Source organism: Centrocercus urophasianus, unplaced genomic scaffold (assembly GCF_019232065.1).
Source record: "Centrocercus urophasianus isolate 14NV4802_14NV808 unplaced genomic scaffold, USGS_Curo_1.0 seq_12, whole genome shotgun sequence".
Classification (NCBI taxonomy): domain Eukaryota; kingdom Metazoa; phylum Chordata; class Aves; order Galliformes; family Phasianidae; genus Centrocercus; species Centrocercus urophasianus.
Genome location: NW_024884364.1, coordinates 1,790,777 through 1,804,586, shown reverse-complemented (window position 1 = coordinate 1,804,586; position 13,810 = coordinate 1,790,777). Strand labels below are relative to the sequence as shown.

The 13,810-nt window shown below is 47.8% G+C and overlaps 1 protein-coding gene across 1 annotated transcript; it reads right to left on the bottom strand.

Annotated features, from left to right (window-relative positions):
* Nucleotides 1-4,894: 4,894 nt before the first annotated feature.
* On the bottom strand, nucleotides 4,895-10,860 carry LAG3 (lymphocyte activating 3). The gene is made up of 8 exons (XM_042810411.1): nucleotides 10,622-10,860; nucleotides 10,290-10,461; nucleotides 9,933-10,159; nucleotides 9,430-9,687; nucleotides 8,966-9,259; nucleotides 8,345-8,635; nucleotides 7,970-8,085; nucleotides 4,895-5,694 (listed from the first exon to the last, which is right to left on the bottom strand). Exons 1-8 carry the CDS (start codon nucleotides 10,668-10,670, stop codon nucleotides 5,587-5,589), a joined length of 1,515 nt encoding a protein of 504 aa, XP_042666345.1. The 5' UTR covers nucleotides 10,671-10,860; the 3' UTR covers nucleotides 4,895-5,586.
* Between the last annotated feature and the right edge of the window lie 2,950 nt (nucleotides 10,861-13,810).

Sequence of the window (13,810 nt, the reverse complement as noted above, 5' to 3'; positions counted from 1 at the left end):
CTCAAAGCACTTTGCAAGCATTAATTAAACATCAGAATCTGGGAGAGATGAATAGTATTAGTCAGGCAATCTTTCTTCTAACTGTAATATTTCTCATACATATTTAACTAGTTTCTAAATTCCATGCAAACCTGGGTCTCACCTTGCTGGGGCAGTTGCTACACTGCATCCGCAGGGAAACTTATTCAGTACCGCACACTGATCTGGTGGCAGAGTGGGAAGTAGAGCCTCAGTGCTACACACTGCTTCCCCCTAACCAGATCTGTGGCTCTCATTTGTCCTATTTTTTTTCCTCTTTGGAAACACTCCCCATACACCCTGCCTGGCACTCTGTGTTCTAATCCCACCACCAGCAATATTTTTCCAAGTTAGGGTTGGTGTATGGCAGATTCTTGCCAACTTTACCAGAGAGAGGCATCTTCCGGATTACGCTGAGTGGAGGTCCCAGTCTGCAGGTACATTAAAATCTCTCCAGGAATGTGTGAAAATGGGGAAAAGGGATTTCAGCTATCAGATGTTGAGAAGGACCGTTTACTGATGGTAGTGGAAAGTCAAGAAACCTTCAGAGAGTCTCCAGGCAAGCCAAGTTTCCCTGCATACTGAGGAGGGGTCAGTGTGCCTGTGAGCTCTGATGGGTAAGGGATATCCAGATGTACTGCAAAATTGATGAGTGCTCAGTGACTGGAGCGAGGGAAGGGAAAGTGTTAAACATGGTGTGAAAACTGTATTGGATGTCAGTCTTTGCAATAGAATATCTTCCATCTGTTGAGCTCCTTGGGGGACTTTTCTGCATCCATACATGGAGAACTAAGAAGAACAAGCAGCCCTCTGGAGAAAAGGCCTGGTGGTTTGCCTCCAGTAAAACTATACACCTCAGAAAGAAGCAAGGCTCCTGGATGGTGCTGGGGGAGATCTCTGTCAGCAGGCACTTGGAGTATATCTGAGGAAGCTTAAGCCAGGAAAAGAGAACTCTCCAAACAGATGGTATAAAGGTTGATGTACTGATCACAGTGAAAAATCAGAAAATCTCCAGAGATGTCCTTCATGAGTAAGAGGTCATGTGAGGGATGTCAAATACGATGGAGAAAGAATAGCCAGACAAGCTAGGATGTCAGAGATGGCTTGGTAGTGCTGAGGAACAGAGGGACTATTGTCAACTGTTTGTGTCACTGAAAATGAGAAAGACTATAGTGAGCCCAGACATAAACAAGCTACTGTTTTGACATGCCAGAAATGCAATGGGCAGGAGAGCTGGCTGTGAGAGCTTTTAAGAAAGTGCTTGGGGCTGGTCTTGCTTACTGTGTTCATCAATGGAAAAAGAGCAGGAGAGAAACTGGTGACTTGTGATACACAACTGGAGGGCTCTAATCAGTACGAGGGAGGGGTCTGGTACATAATGAAAGCATCTCAGAGTATTGAAGTGGGGTGCAATTCAGTGACGTAAGCTGTAAAGTGGCACTTTTGAAGCAGTAACTATGAGAGTTTTTGCCTGAAGTTCCTCAGCAAAGGAACTGTGTTTAGTAACTAGTCACTGGAAGCTGATGTGACAACGCAAAAGGTTCCAAGCAATGGTTGGACCTGATAATGCAAGCCCTGTTCAGGAAGGGGGGAACTCCACCGTGCTTGGGCACTAGATGGCAGCATAAACCCGGGCCATGGGAGCAGCTGCATCCATCCCACCGTCCCCGTCGATTCTGGAGCACAGATGATGGAGATGCAAAGCTACCAGGCTGCCTGGGCCGGCTGGCTTTGGATCTGTGGTGCTGGACGGCCCCACACAAGCATTTGAAGGCAGCGTGGGGCTGAGTGGTGGGGCTATGGGGCCTCCTTCCCTTAGAAAGTTCTTGTGGGAGCAGTGAGCACTCTGCTCGGTTTGGTGTGAAATGTTCAAGGGCTTCAGAATGCTGGGCAGGACAGTCCTGGTGGGCTGGCTGGCACTCAGCAGAGCTAGAGGGGAATTCTGCTAGGAACCTCCGCATTGGTCAGGAAACCTGGACTGCCTTCCATGGAACAAGATGCTGCTCTGGTGATAAGAGAATAAGATGCACGTTGTTCATAAAAGAAGAGGAACGTGAAAAATCTCAATAATGACAAATAACAAGTCCTTCCAAGTGCTGCTCTTGTGTATCACATGTTGTTTTTTAGAGGCACGGTGTGCTATGCCCTCTTATTGTAAGACCCTCGGAAACCCATCCCTTCAGGTGGGAGGGATGGCTATTTCAGACCACATCATATGACAGCTTTTGAGAGCTAAAGAGTGTCTTGTATCGAATCAGCGTATCAGCAAGACATAAATCTAGGAGCGGAAGCTCTGCAACGTGATAATGTTAACAGCCACATCATGATCGTCCCATATGCCTTGGATCTCAGTGTGTGGCACAAGCTACAGTGCTTACAACAACGGTGTTCCTATAGGTAGATTGGTTTGAGGGAAACTTGGAAGACAAAATGAATGACTCTAGATGTTTTGACTTTATCCACTACTGCATGGAAGTGTTGAAGGAATCCAAGCACAGTAGTGAGACGTGGATTTCTTTTGCAGAATTGTTGCTGATGTTGTTCCTCTCCATTTGCCAAGCAGATACAACACTCAGTGTGCTTTAGTGTCATGGACACTAGCTTTGTATTATTAAAGGCTGTGAAAATATACCAACATGACTTGGTATAGACTTCTTGTTTTCTGTTGTTTCTTTCTCAGATCATGCTATTTCCTAGCAATTGTTGAGCCTCTCACTTGAAATCTCTTAGAAATCTGGATGTAGGGCCTAGGCTTTTTGTTGTCAGTGTTCGTCTTTTGTTGCTATTGATTTTTTCTTGGATAGCACTGGTCTTTCTTTTCAGAAAATATCATTCCTTTTGGAGGACTCGGATGCAAATAAAGCATTTGCATGCATAGTACTTTCTTTGCCTTCTTTAACTGCACCCCTCTGCCATAAGGGAATCCATTGGATTTCCTGTGTTTTTCTGAAGCTTTCTACTTCTGGTACATTAAAAATATTTTTCTGACTTTTAGCTGTATCCTTGTGGAAAACTGTCGCATCTCTTCCTTAGCATGACGTTTGTTTAACCTTCTGCTACTGCATTGACTCCACTTGGGACAGATTTCTAGATGTGTTTGCTTTATTATATAGACTTAACACTTCTACTTCATCTGTGCTGATTTGCTATGTACCAGCTTGATTCCCTCAGTGTCCAGACATATTTTCCTACCTCCTAGAGTTGCACCAATCCATTCGTGAGTGGTAAAATTTCCCTTGGCCGTGGACAATTATTTCTGTATTGGTACCAGTTGGCTTTGGGGCATTTTTCCTTAAGGTCTGTCAACCAAAACAGTTCAGTGGCCACATCCGTCACTTTTGCTTGTGCCTCTATTTTGTCAGTAATGCTCACCTGCACAAAGTTCTTGACTAGTTACAAATGCAAGACTGCAACATCTTTTAAGTTTTAGATACCATTCTTGGCACCTTAGCACTGGCAGAATTTGTATTTGGCAAAAATACAACCCTGCCTTTGGCCTTGCAGCCATTGTAGATGGTGTAACTTTAATAAGCACTAATCGAACACCTCAGCTACCATTTGTCCTCCCTACAACAAAGAATATATTTGCACGACATGCTACAAGTAATACAGTGATTGTGGGGGGTATCTCATGCATATGATTGTGTTTATGTACAGATAACTGTACATAATTTTACATCTGATCACCACTGGCTTCAACAATCAGTTCTTGGTGAGGATTCATAAGTAATTGGGTTTCCTAGAAAATCCAGTGCTTGGCTTGAGTTTTGTATCTTCAAAGAGTTCTCAACTTCTTCTTTCCTCCATGGAGCTGCAGGGTTACCCAGGGCAATGAGCTGGCCCTGCACAGGGGCAAGCAAGAAAGCCTTGCTGTGTGCCCAGAGCCAGTTCAGCGCTGGGAAGCAAGGAGTGGAACCAAGCTGCTAGTTGTTGAAGGCAACAGGGAGCCCACCTCCATCAAAATTAAATCATGAGTTACTAGTGTTCTAGGGGGTAAGAAGAAAAAGGCCCAGCGTACACATAGCATGAACCTATTTAACTGTATCAGGAAACTTGAGAATGGTAGGGACTTTGGAGACATCTAAGAAAACAGCTCATCAGCATTAGGAAGGCCAATGAAATTCAGCACCACTGTTGCCAAAGTCATGTAGCCAAAGGGAAAATATAAACGGCATAACCACATCTTATCTTTGGCTTCCTGTAACCATACCAGGCCAGGAAAGAGCCTGGGCATCATGGCAGAGGTCTCACTGAGGACACAATAAAAGCTGAAGCTCTTGGGTCAGGCAAGGGCCACGCAGTGAGAAGGCTTCCTCAGTGGTCTGCAGAAATAAGAAAACCTGGCCTGGTAGTGAAGTCCTCTAATCCAAGCAAGAAAGTCTTCCTTCATAAATGCTCAGAGCTTCAGTTTCGTGCCAATGCCTCCTTGCTGGAGCAGCCACATCCCAGTAACCCATATGGGAGAAGCTAAATGTGAAACTCTTTGAGCCTTTCCTCTGAAGTGGTATACAATGACTATTTAAGCAGTACAGCAGTCCTCTTCCATGGCCATTTGGAGAGGAAGTGAGAAAAATTCTCTAATTAGGTGAAAACTAAGTGTATTAAGGACTGTGGGAAATGGGACTTGGTGGACTCACTCCTACATTTAATAAGTACATCACGAGTCTGAGGAGAGTGTTAGAAAGTCCCAGCACCAGTGAGAGATCTATCAGGAAAATCTGAGAAATAAGAGAAGGAATAAATAAATCAACAAACAGGAAGAGCCAGACAGGAAAAAAAAAAGCAATACCAAAAGACACTGAATCACAGCAAAAATGAGAGGCTGAATCTGCAATTCTTTCTTCTCTAGTGACATTTAATTTCCCCTTTCCCACCATCAAAATTTCAGAAATTAACAGTCAACTTCAGCAAAGCCAAACTGTAAGAGAAAGGCAGCAAAGTCCTTAGAAGCTGCTTCATGCAGACTGAGAAACTCCCAGAGCCATCAGGAAGCATCCTCTACAAACACAGAAAGGGACCAGATCTTTTTTGGACATTTATTTTACGTTCTCAAATAATTTCTAATAAAATAAAATGCTCAAAATGTGTAATATGTGCAGTTCTCTGTAGGATCCCTTCTGCCACTGAATGAGTGCAGGAGCAGGGCAGTGCAGGGAGTGGGAGGAGAAACTGGGCATGGGGAGAAAACACCAGCGGGTTGTCAGGGAGCTGGGCTCTGGCTGCCTCCTGCATTTGAGTGCCCAGCAGAGAAAGGCTGAGAGGGCAGTAAGGAGGAGCAAGAGCTGGGAGTGAGAAGTGAAACTGAAGCAGGCGATGGCTGCTGGCCCAAATGCTTCCAACAGCTCCAAAGCATCTGTGCTACCTGCTCCCTTATTGCAGTGGTGGCTTTCATCTTGTCTTGGTATACAATTCCCAGCCTTTCTGCAGGTGCAGAGCTCCCACGGTCTCCTGAAATGCTCATGCCATCCCTAGACCCTCCTCACAGGTCTGCATGTGCCCATTCCTCTTCAGCACAGCACACAGGGCTTCATCCTCCCATGCAAACCAGGCCTGGTGCCCATGCTCCAATCAACACTCAGTCTGCTGGACTGTCTGTTTCTGGTTCTCTTCCATCTCCTTTGGCACAGTGACTGCAACTATCCGTTCCAGTGCTGGGAAGGAAGCAGGCAGACGCACCTGAAAGAGAAGAAGGGGGCAGCGTTAGGTGTTGGAGGGACGTGGCACAATCTGGGGCTTCTTCCTGCCATGGAAGACACAGTCCTACTGCTCTCCATGACAAGGTTCCCATTGCCTCCTAGAGCCAGGGAAGACACGCCTGTCTGATGCATGCAACTTCTGGGGAAGACTGGCTCAATGCTGCCCTCTCTGCAGTGTCATGGACAGAACGGATAGAAAAGACAGGACACATTTAAGAGAGAGAGCAAAGAATGATCTGGGCAATTGTCAGACCATTGACAGGTTCAATTATATGCCAGATTTTAATAATAACTTTTCAGAGAGAATAATTACAGGCATGGAGCTTTGTGCAAAATGAGATAAGACCCAAATAAAGACAGAACCCATTCCACATCTTGCTTTAGCAAGTGACTTTCTAGATATTAGAAAAGAGGCAGAAATCATAGTTCCTAGTGGTGATAAAGTATATTGTGCCACCTGGACAAAAAATACAACTGGGAAATGGTAGTAGAATGGCATTGTAAGTGTGATCTCACACAAGGGGAAGGGACTGGGATTTTGCTGGCTGGTTTCTACCAGCCTGTATAGAAATAGTAAGCACAGGTCTTCAAAGATCAGCTGTGGCACCAGTCATTAATGGCTGAGTATGTGAAAGTGCTGATCTGTGCTGTAGATGAGCCAAAGCTGATGTTTGGAAGAAGAAAATGTCACTTAAGACCCAGATATTTCAGTAGAATGGAATAAGGAGATGAAAGATGGTGAATGAAACAGAACAGGCCAACTGTACATTGGTGGGTTCAGGAATTCAGAATAGGAATGCCTACTGTGTTATTAAGAGCTAAGGAAGGAATATCTGCGAGCCGCTGGTGTTTGACCCATGCAAGAAGAACAAATGTAGTATTAGAGAATGCCAGAAAAGAGAGGGAGAGAAAGAGAAGATATATTTGCTCCTCCTTATCTGCATTTTCACAAGGGATGAGCCCAACAGGGAGTTTCTGCTGAAAAGGGCCTGAGAACCATCAGTGGATCTCTGTTTCATCAGAAGAGGTTTGTTTACTTCACACAGCAAGGCCATGAGATCATATACAAATGCTGTGAGATGTTAATATTCTGGCTGGATTAGAGCTGTTCAACCTAACAAAACTGGACATCTCTGTATACTATTTGTGAGTGGGTTTGATCATCTTATCCTACCCCTAGGCTTGCACAGTCTGAAGGGTAACCCAGAAATATGCAGAAACTGTGGATTACTCTCTCAAATAACTATCAGTTCTAATTAAGAATGGATGATGAAGTCACAGGTCACTCTGGCAATGCTCACAGTATTTTTTTCAAGTCCATCTCGCTCCTGTTCTGATGCTGCCTGTCTTCAGCTTCCAGCCACTGGGGTTTGCTGGGAATTTGCGTTACTGCTGTAACATTCCTTCTCCAGCTCAGGGCAGGTTCAAGCCCCCCAGCCCCCTTGCTGAGCTAAGCGCCAACACCTGAGATCCCTCCAAGTCGTGGGCCACCACAGCAATGGAAGGTAATTTTCACTGTTGGCCCTCTCCAAGAAGCTAGGTAGAAGCAGCTACATCACACAGAGTGCTGCATATTCATGAGACGTGCCCCTTGCCAGCAAAGAGAAATCCTGATGGAAGAATTTGCTGTGAAGTTAATTTGTAAAGAAACCATGAGAAAAATGCAGAGAAACAGTGTGATTTGTCTGCACAATTTGTTTTCAGCAGCAAGCTGAGATACTGGAAGAAGTTGAGCAAATAAAAGGCAGTATCTTGCTGGAAGCGAATGGCAGAGGCAGGACGGCTGAGCCAGCACAACAGACCTGAGTTAAGATCAGCATCCGGGAACCAACAGGCATTTGTATGGAATGAGACTGCTATTGTATCAAAGCATCCAGCAAAACAAGAGGATACCCACAAAAGCCTGGAGGTTCACCTGCCTCAGTGTGGCTTGATCTCTATGAGAGTAAACAAGGAGCTTTTCAAGTCTGGGCTGCCGATGTCCCCTAAGACTTCCGACTCCACCTTGGAGGTTCCTGACCTGCACCCAGTCACCAAACAAACCCTGGCACTAGCCAGACTTTCTGCTACCTGATGTATGATTTTCACCACACATCTATGCACCTCCAGCACCACAGCCAGGGACTCATTCCACAGATTTCCCCTTTCATCCTCCAGCTCAGATATTTCATTGCTGGCTCCAGGGTACCCAGGGGAAGGTCAAATAAGGGGCGATGTACAGGAAAACTAACAGAAATGGCATGATGGGCACTTACCCTTTTTTGCAGTCCCAGAGCCAGAACACAGACCATAAGCAGGAAGAAGAGGGTGAGCATGAGCCCAAAAGTAACCTGACCACTGAAGATGGTGGGAGGGCTGGAGACCTGGGCACCTGCAAGGAAGAACCACAATTAGGAAGGAGGCAAAGGTTTATTTTTCACTGGAGCAAGACTGGACTTCTCAAACAGAGGCAAACTGGAAAAGTATGAAAGGAACTGGATGGAGTAAAGGGGAGAACTGATGAGAGCTAAGACAAGATGGCAATTAGATGGGATTCAGTCAAAGGGGGGGTGAGACCAAAAAAAGAAGTGACCAAGGGAATTAACAGAGTGAGAAGAAAGGGCTGGTTTCAGACGTGCAGGAGACAGTACCTGTGATCTGCAGTCCATACTCCACTGATCCTAGTCTGCCTTCTGGGCCATATACACTGCATTCCCAGATGCCCACATCCTTTTGTGACACTTGGGGTATTTCCAAGGTAGGGCCAGTCTGGACTCGGCTGTCCTTCAGGTTGTGGGAGGTGGCCACAGTCAACTTTTTGCCAGCAGAGGCAGAACTGAGGTGCTTCCACTGGAAATGTTCATGTCCCTGGGGATGTGTAAGGCTGCAGGTGAGCAGCAAATGAGATCCCTCGGAAACTGGTCCTTGGATGCCTGGGGTGACTACAGCAACGGAGAAAGCTACCTTCAGGAAAGTCAACAGGCAAATCCACATCTCTTCCTAAACCCTCCTTTTTCTATTACACGCCTCCTTCATTACCTCCTCTAATTTCTTTTTTCCCTCAGTCCTTCAGACAAATAACTAAGTTGCCCAGGAAAACCTCTGCTTTAAGAAGAGTCTAGTGCAGTGCAATGCCTCAAATAGAAACCTTGTTTTTCACCCTGGGGCAGGAATCTACAGGCAGAAGCAACCTACAGTCACTGCAGTGATGCAGGAGGTTTATCAGAGTAGGATCCCAAAGGGATGATGAACCTACCTGTCCTTCTTCTCACCTGTTATCACTGCCAAGGTCACGTCCCTGCTGAGCATCTTGTTGCCAACAGCAACAGCGCAGCAATACCGCCCTGCGTCAACCGGCCCCACCACGGGGAGATGAAGGGGGAAGCTTCTGTTGCTCTGGTTCTGCAAGATGCTCCAGTTCTGCAAGTGTCCTCCTGCAAAGTGGCTCCAGTGGGCTTTCACCACACGGATCCCAAAGGCACTGGGCAGGTAGCTCAGGGTGCATGGCAGGTCAGCTGCAGAGCCAGCTGCGGCATAGACCACAGGGTTGGCTGGGCCATCGAAACCTAAGTGAGAAAGAGAGAGCATAATTTGGAGTGGTGGCTGGAAAGAGTACCATCTGGGGAATGAGGATAGGATGAGAGCTGCGAAGCTGTAACTACTGGAGTTGGTCAGTGGCCATACAAAAGGAAGCAACTCAGAGAAGCTGGAGTAGCAACACAGAGGCTGAACTCACCTAGAATTTGCAGACTGTGTGTGGCAGAAACGATTTCATTATCGGCGTATCTGAGCTGGCATTGCCAGGATCCTGAGTCACTCACGGTGGGCCGGAGGATGTAGAGAGCCCCATGCAAGGAGCAGAAGGTCCCAGAGTTGAGGACTGGGCGCCCATTGTGAAACCAGCATGTCTCCACCAGACTGGCCCGGTGGCTAGAATTGCAGCTCAGCAAAAGCGGCTCATTTTCTACCACAAGTCTAGGTGGATTGAGGGTTACTGTAACCAAAAAGAAAGGAGGGAAGTGAGGGCTAATCAGAGGAGGACCGCCAAGCCCTCCCTTTGTCCACCTTCTGTCCCAGCGTTGTCCTTCAGGCAGCCCTCTCCAAAAGCGAGAGTAGATGGCAGGAAGCTGTGGGCTTTCGGGGGGCCGCTGTCAGTACTCAAAACACTGTGCCAAACAACAGCCCCCCCCATACAGCCTCCTAAAATCAAAGTTCTCCAAGGTTTCCACCTTCTGTTACCTGTAACTACCCCCAGCTCCACCTGGCAGCTCCGGACCTCCGTGTTGTAGGTCACCTGTGCCTCATACAGACCCGCATCGTCACTCCTGACTGGGTTGATACGCAGGGAGAAATTGCCATTGCGTAAGGCAGAGTCCAAGACTGACACCCGTGGCCTCATGGGCAGAGCCGTCTTCCGCAGGCCTGTGTACTCCACCTCCAGCACCACGTGCAGCTCCTGGGGGGCACTGAGACACGGACAAGAGGGCGTAGGTTTGCCGAGAGCAAAGGCTAGATCAAGGGCTGAGGCGGGAGACAGAGGATGTGGGAAAGCACCCCTCCCCACAAGAAGACAGAATTGTGTTTGCCTTAGCTTACCTTGCCCCGTGCCGCTTCCAGAGCACGGATGTCCTGTCAGACAGCTGTTTCCTACTCTTCCCGCGCTTCCTGGGGCTCAGGTAGCAGGGCAGCAGAGTCGAACTCCCCTCTCTGGCCCACACCTTCTGCCCTCTGTTTTCCACCCCTGCTGCTCCTGGTAGGATGTTGCCTGCTGTAACGAGATGGAGGGCTGAGCAAAGGGTGGGGGGTCACAAAGTAGAGGGTGAAATCTGGCCATCTGCAGTTGAGGATGAAAGGCTTAAATAATGTGGAGGGGACAAACTCCTGGCTCACCCAGCTTCTCTGCCCTCCCTGCACTCAGTCCCTCTTACCGTCGACAGCCAGCAGAGCGAGGAGTAGCACCGGGGGCACCGGCCTCATGGTGGCCTCCAGGAGACGTGAGAGCTGCTCTGTTCTTAGTGGGGTCTGAAGCTTTCAGAGATCAGCAAAAATAAGGCACGAGCAAGCAGGTGTTGGAGTGGGTGGGTGAACCGAGTGAAGGCCAGCTGGTCTTGCTTGCTTTCGTGCTCTCTCTCCTTCTGATCAAAGCATCTCCCTCTGCACCCTTATACTGTGGGTGGGCAGCTAATTTCCTCATATCACTAAGAAGATGCGTCACGACCAAGAAGCAGGCGTAGGGCTGAGGCATGTGAGGGCAGAGCTGAAGCCAGTGAGAGAGAGGAGGGGGGGGGACCAGAGGCACTGCTCTAAGCATCTTTTAGTGGAAATTCTTTGGGTCGCTGTTGTTTTTCTTACAAGTTTTGCTTCTACACAGACAATGGAAAAAGTATAGAAGACACTTCCCAGCAAGTGCTCTTCATGTTTTTCTTTCATCTCTTGCCTTTTTTGGTTTGATCTTTCCGCCTCTCACAGCTTATTTCTAATTCTTTCAGGGCTTTTCAGAACTTGTAATTATTTTTTTTTCTGATGATATCCCCCTCCTCTATCCTCTTCCGTTCCTCAATGTATTTCGGGGCATTTTTTTCAATTGGTCAGTTTAAAGGCAGCATGAGAAAAGGGTCTGTGGTGAGTTACATGTCCTCAAGGGCAGTCTGTGAGCAAGCTGAGGTGGTCCAAGACAAGACAAGGTCATCCATCTGGAAGAGGCAGTAGAGGAAGTGCCCAGGAGAAGTGACCAGCACTGAGGAGGAGGGGCTGCACGCTGTGACACTGTGACACTGTGTGGAGAAAACATCCTTCTCCAGGACAGCTGGGGAAAATCCACCTGGGCTGTGCACTGAGAGGACTTGCTCTGGCTCCCATCTAGCTCTCGTGCTGGGCGAGCACATTTCCACTCATGTGCCTCACCCCAGGCCCCCTGTTACCTCAGAGAATCCCCACTGTCATGGCTCACACGTTCCAGCAGCCCACTGGTTCTGACTCTTTCAGACTTAATCATCCTTCTGTGTGTGGTGTCAGACACCCAAGCCCCTTAGCTGGGTGGGCTGGGGCTTTTCTTGGGGCTAGAGGAAGGGAGGTGAAGGTGGCTGCCTCACTGCTGAGGCATCCTTGCTTACTTTCTAGCTTTCCTCAGCCAGGTGGTGCGGGTGAAGGATAAAAGAGACCATAAAAGAGTGGTGTGCCTTACTGAAGCAGCAATCTGTTGTGGTGGCAGCTCTCATCTCTGCTGCTGCACACAGCTCTTCTGCCCCCTGAGGAATGTGATCAGTATGAAGTGTATGGGAACCGGGAACAACCTTGTGATTGCTGGGGGGAAGATTTTGCAGCCCTTCATGCCCTCTGTGTTACACAGCCCATGGGATCACGTTGAGGGGAGGAGAGAAGCTGGGGGGGTAGTTGTGATGGTTGGGGGGAAATGTGTTTTTCTCCTGCTATAGAAAAACTGTTTGTGGTGTCCAAGCAGAAAACATCATCAACATCTCTTTCCCCTGAGTCAGCAGTGTGAGGATGGTGTGAGTGTGTGGGTGAGGATGAGAGCGTGCAAGGAGATGGAACTATGGTGGGGCCACACATGCAGCTCTGCAGCCCAATGCCACCTGATACCTCTGACCTGCCTGTATGTCCCTGGGTGTGCTGAGCTCCCTGCTCACCTTCTGTCCCTACTTTTCACTCCTAGAAGCTGCTTCCTGGTACCCTTCCCACCAATCCCCCAAAACACCCTCAGTTCTGCTCTAGAAAATGCTTCTTTCTGATAGAAGCCAGCAAAACATGCAGGTGCTGCTGCCACTTCCCAGTAGACAGCCACAAGGGCTGATGGAGAGCTCTAGAGAGTGGCAGCAGCTGTCTGGCACTGGAGGGGGGCATTATAATGCTGAGCAGTCATGTTGTGAAATGAAGGTTTTGGAGGCACTGTTTTACTCATCGTCAGATTATCTTCAACAAAGACACAGATGACGTTTCTCCCCAAAAACCCATTTTAAATGCTGACTTGACTTCCTTGAGTGGCGTTTTTGTCATCTCCCAGAACAGAACCTTGCAGCAGAAATGACAATGACCAGAGCGAAGTCAGCACAAGAGCGCCTTCTGAAAACTGCCTGCATGGGTGCCCCACAGCCTGACCAGCAAAAGGACCAATGGAGGGTGTGGGAAGCCCTCAAGAATGAGAGCTGTGACTGCGACAACTCAAAATGTGGGGCACAGAAGGCCGGCTCACTAAGTACTCCTCTGTCTGCCTTAGGCATTAACTGGCTTCAGCCAGGGCTTGCATCAGCCACCTTACACACAACCTTCATACATTGCTCCTCTTGTCTCATTTGGTATATTGCACGGATGCAATCTGCCTGTACCAAGTAAAATAAGAATAGAAAACACTATTCTGCAGTATCATTGACTTAGTCTTGCTGAAGGAATTTTCCATTGCATTTCCAGATTTCTGTGATAGCATGTTTTTCTCTGAGTGATTCCACTTTCACATTTTAGTCCCCATAGCACCAAGTCTGAGGCTAGTCATAATTTTCTGCTTTGTGTTAGCTTTCTGAGGTGATCTGTAGTTTATCTACAGAATTTAATTGACCTAAGGTATCATGCTGTGACTCAATCACTGGGCTATTGGCTACATAAGTAGAGTCCGACTGTCTGAGTGTTCATCAAAGGACCTCATCCTGATTATTGTCTGCCCAGAGCTAAAGCAAACACAGTGAGCAGGAAGAAGTCCCTCACTAATAAGAGAGAACCAAAAGCCTTGTGCGGAGAAGAACAGGTCAGACAGAGCTCATTACGTGAGCAAAGGCTGTCAGGTAGATTGGTTCTAAACAGCCAGGCAGTCACATCGACAGGCTGGGATTAAAACTGGGAGACTTCTGGCCCTAAGGTAGAGGTGTGCAAAGCAGCCTACCCTGCCCCAGAAGCCTATAGTGATTTCTACCGAGGTGCCAATCCTGTGCAGTGTTGGGTACCAAATGCGGTACTTTCTCCAGTCGCTAGGATCTTGTGTCTGGCCAGCATTAACTGTGAAGTATATAAACCTGTTCTCTTTCTAAAGACCCTCAGATCCCTCCTACAGGAGAGATGGGATGCTGCTGTATCATCTTTGGACATCCACAGCTACCTGTAGAGATGAT

Bases quoted from the DNA above. Each gene is read 5' to 3' on its own strand.
- LAG3 (XM_042810411.1), bottom strand. From the start codon at position 10,670: ATGAGGCCGGTGCCCCCGGTGCTACTCCTCGCTCTGCTGGCTGTCGAC. The intron at 10,160-10,289 runs GTAAGCTAAGGC...TCCGTGTCTCAG, and splicing joins TGGAAGCGGCACGGGGCAAG to TGCCCCCCAGGAGCTGCACG. The intron at 8,086-8,344 runs GTACTGTCTCCT...TCTTCCTTGCAG, and splicing joins GTATGGACTGCAGATCACAG to GTGCCCAGGTCTCCAGCCCT.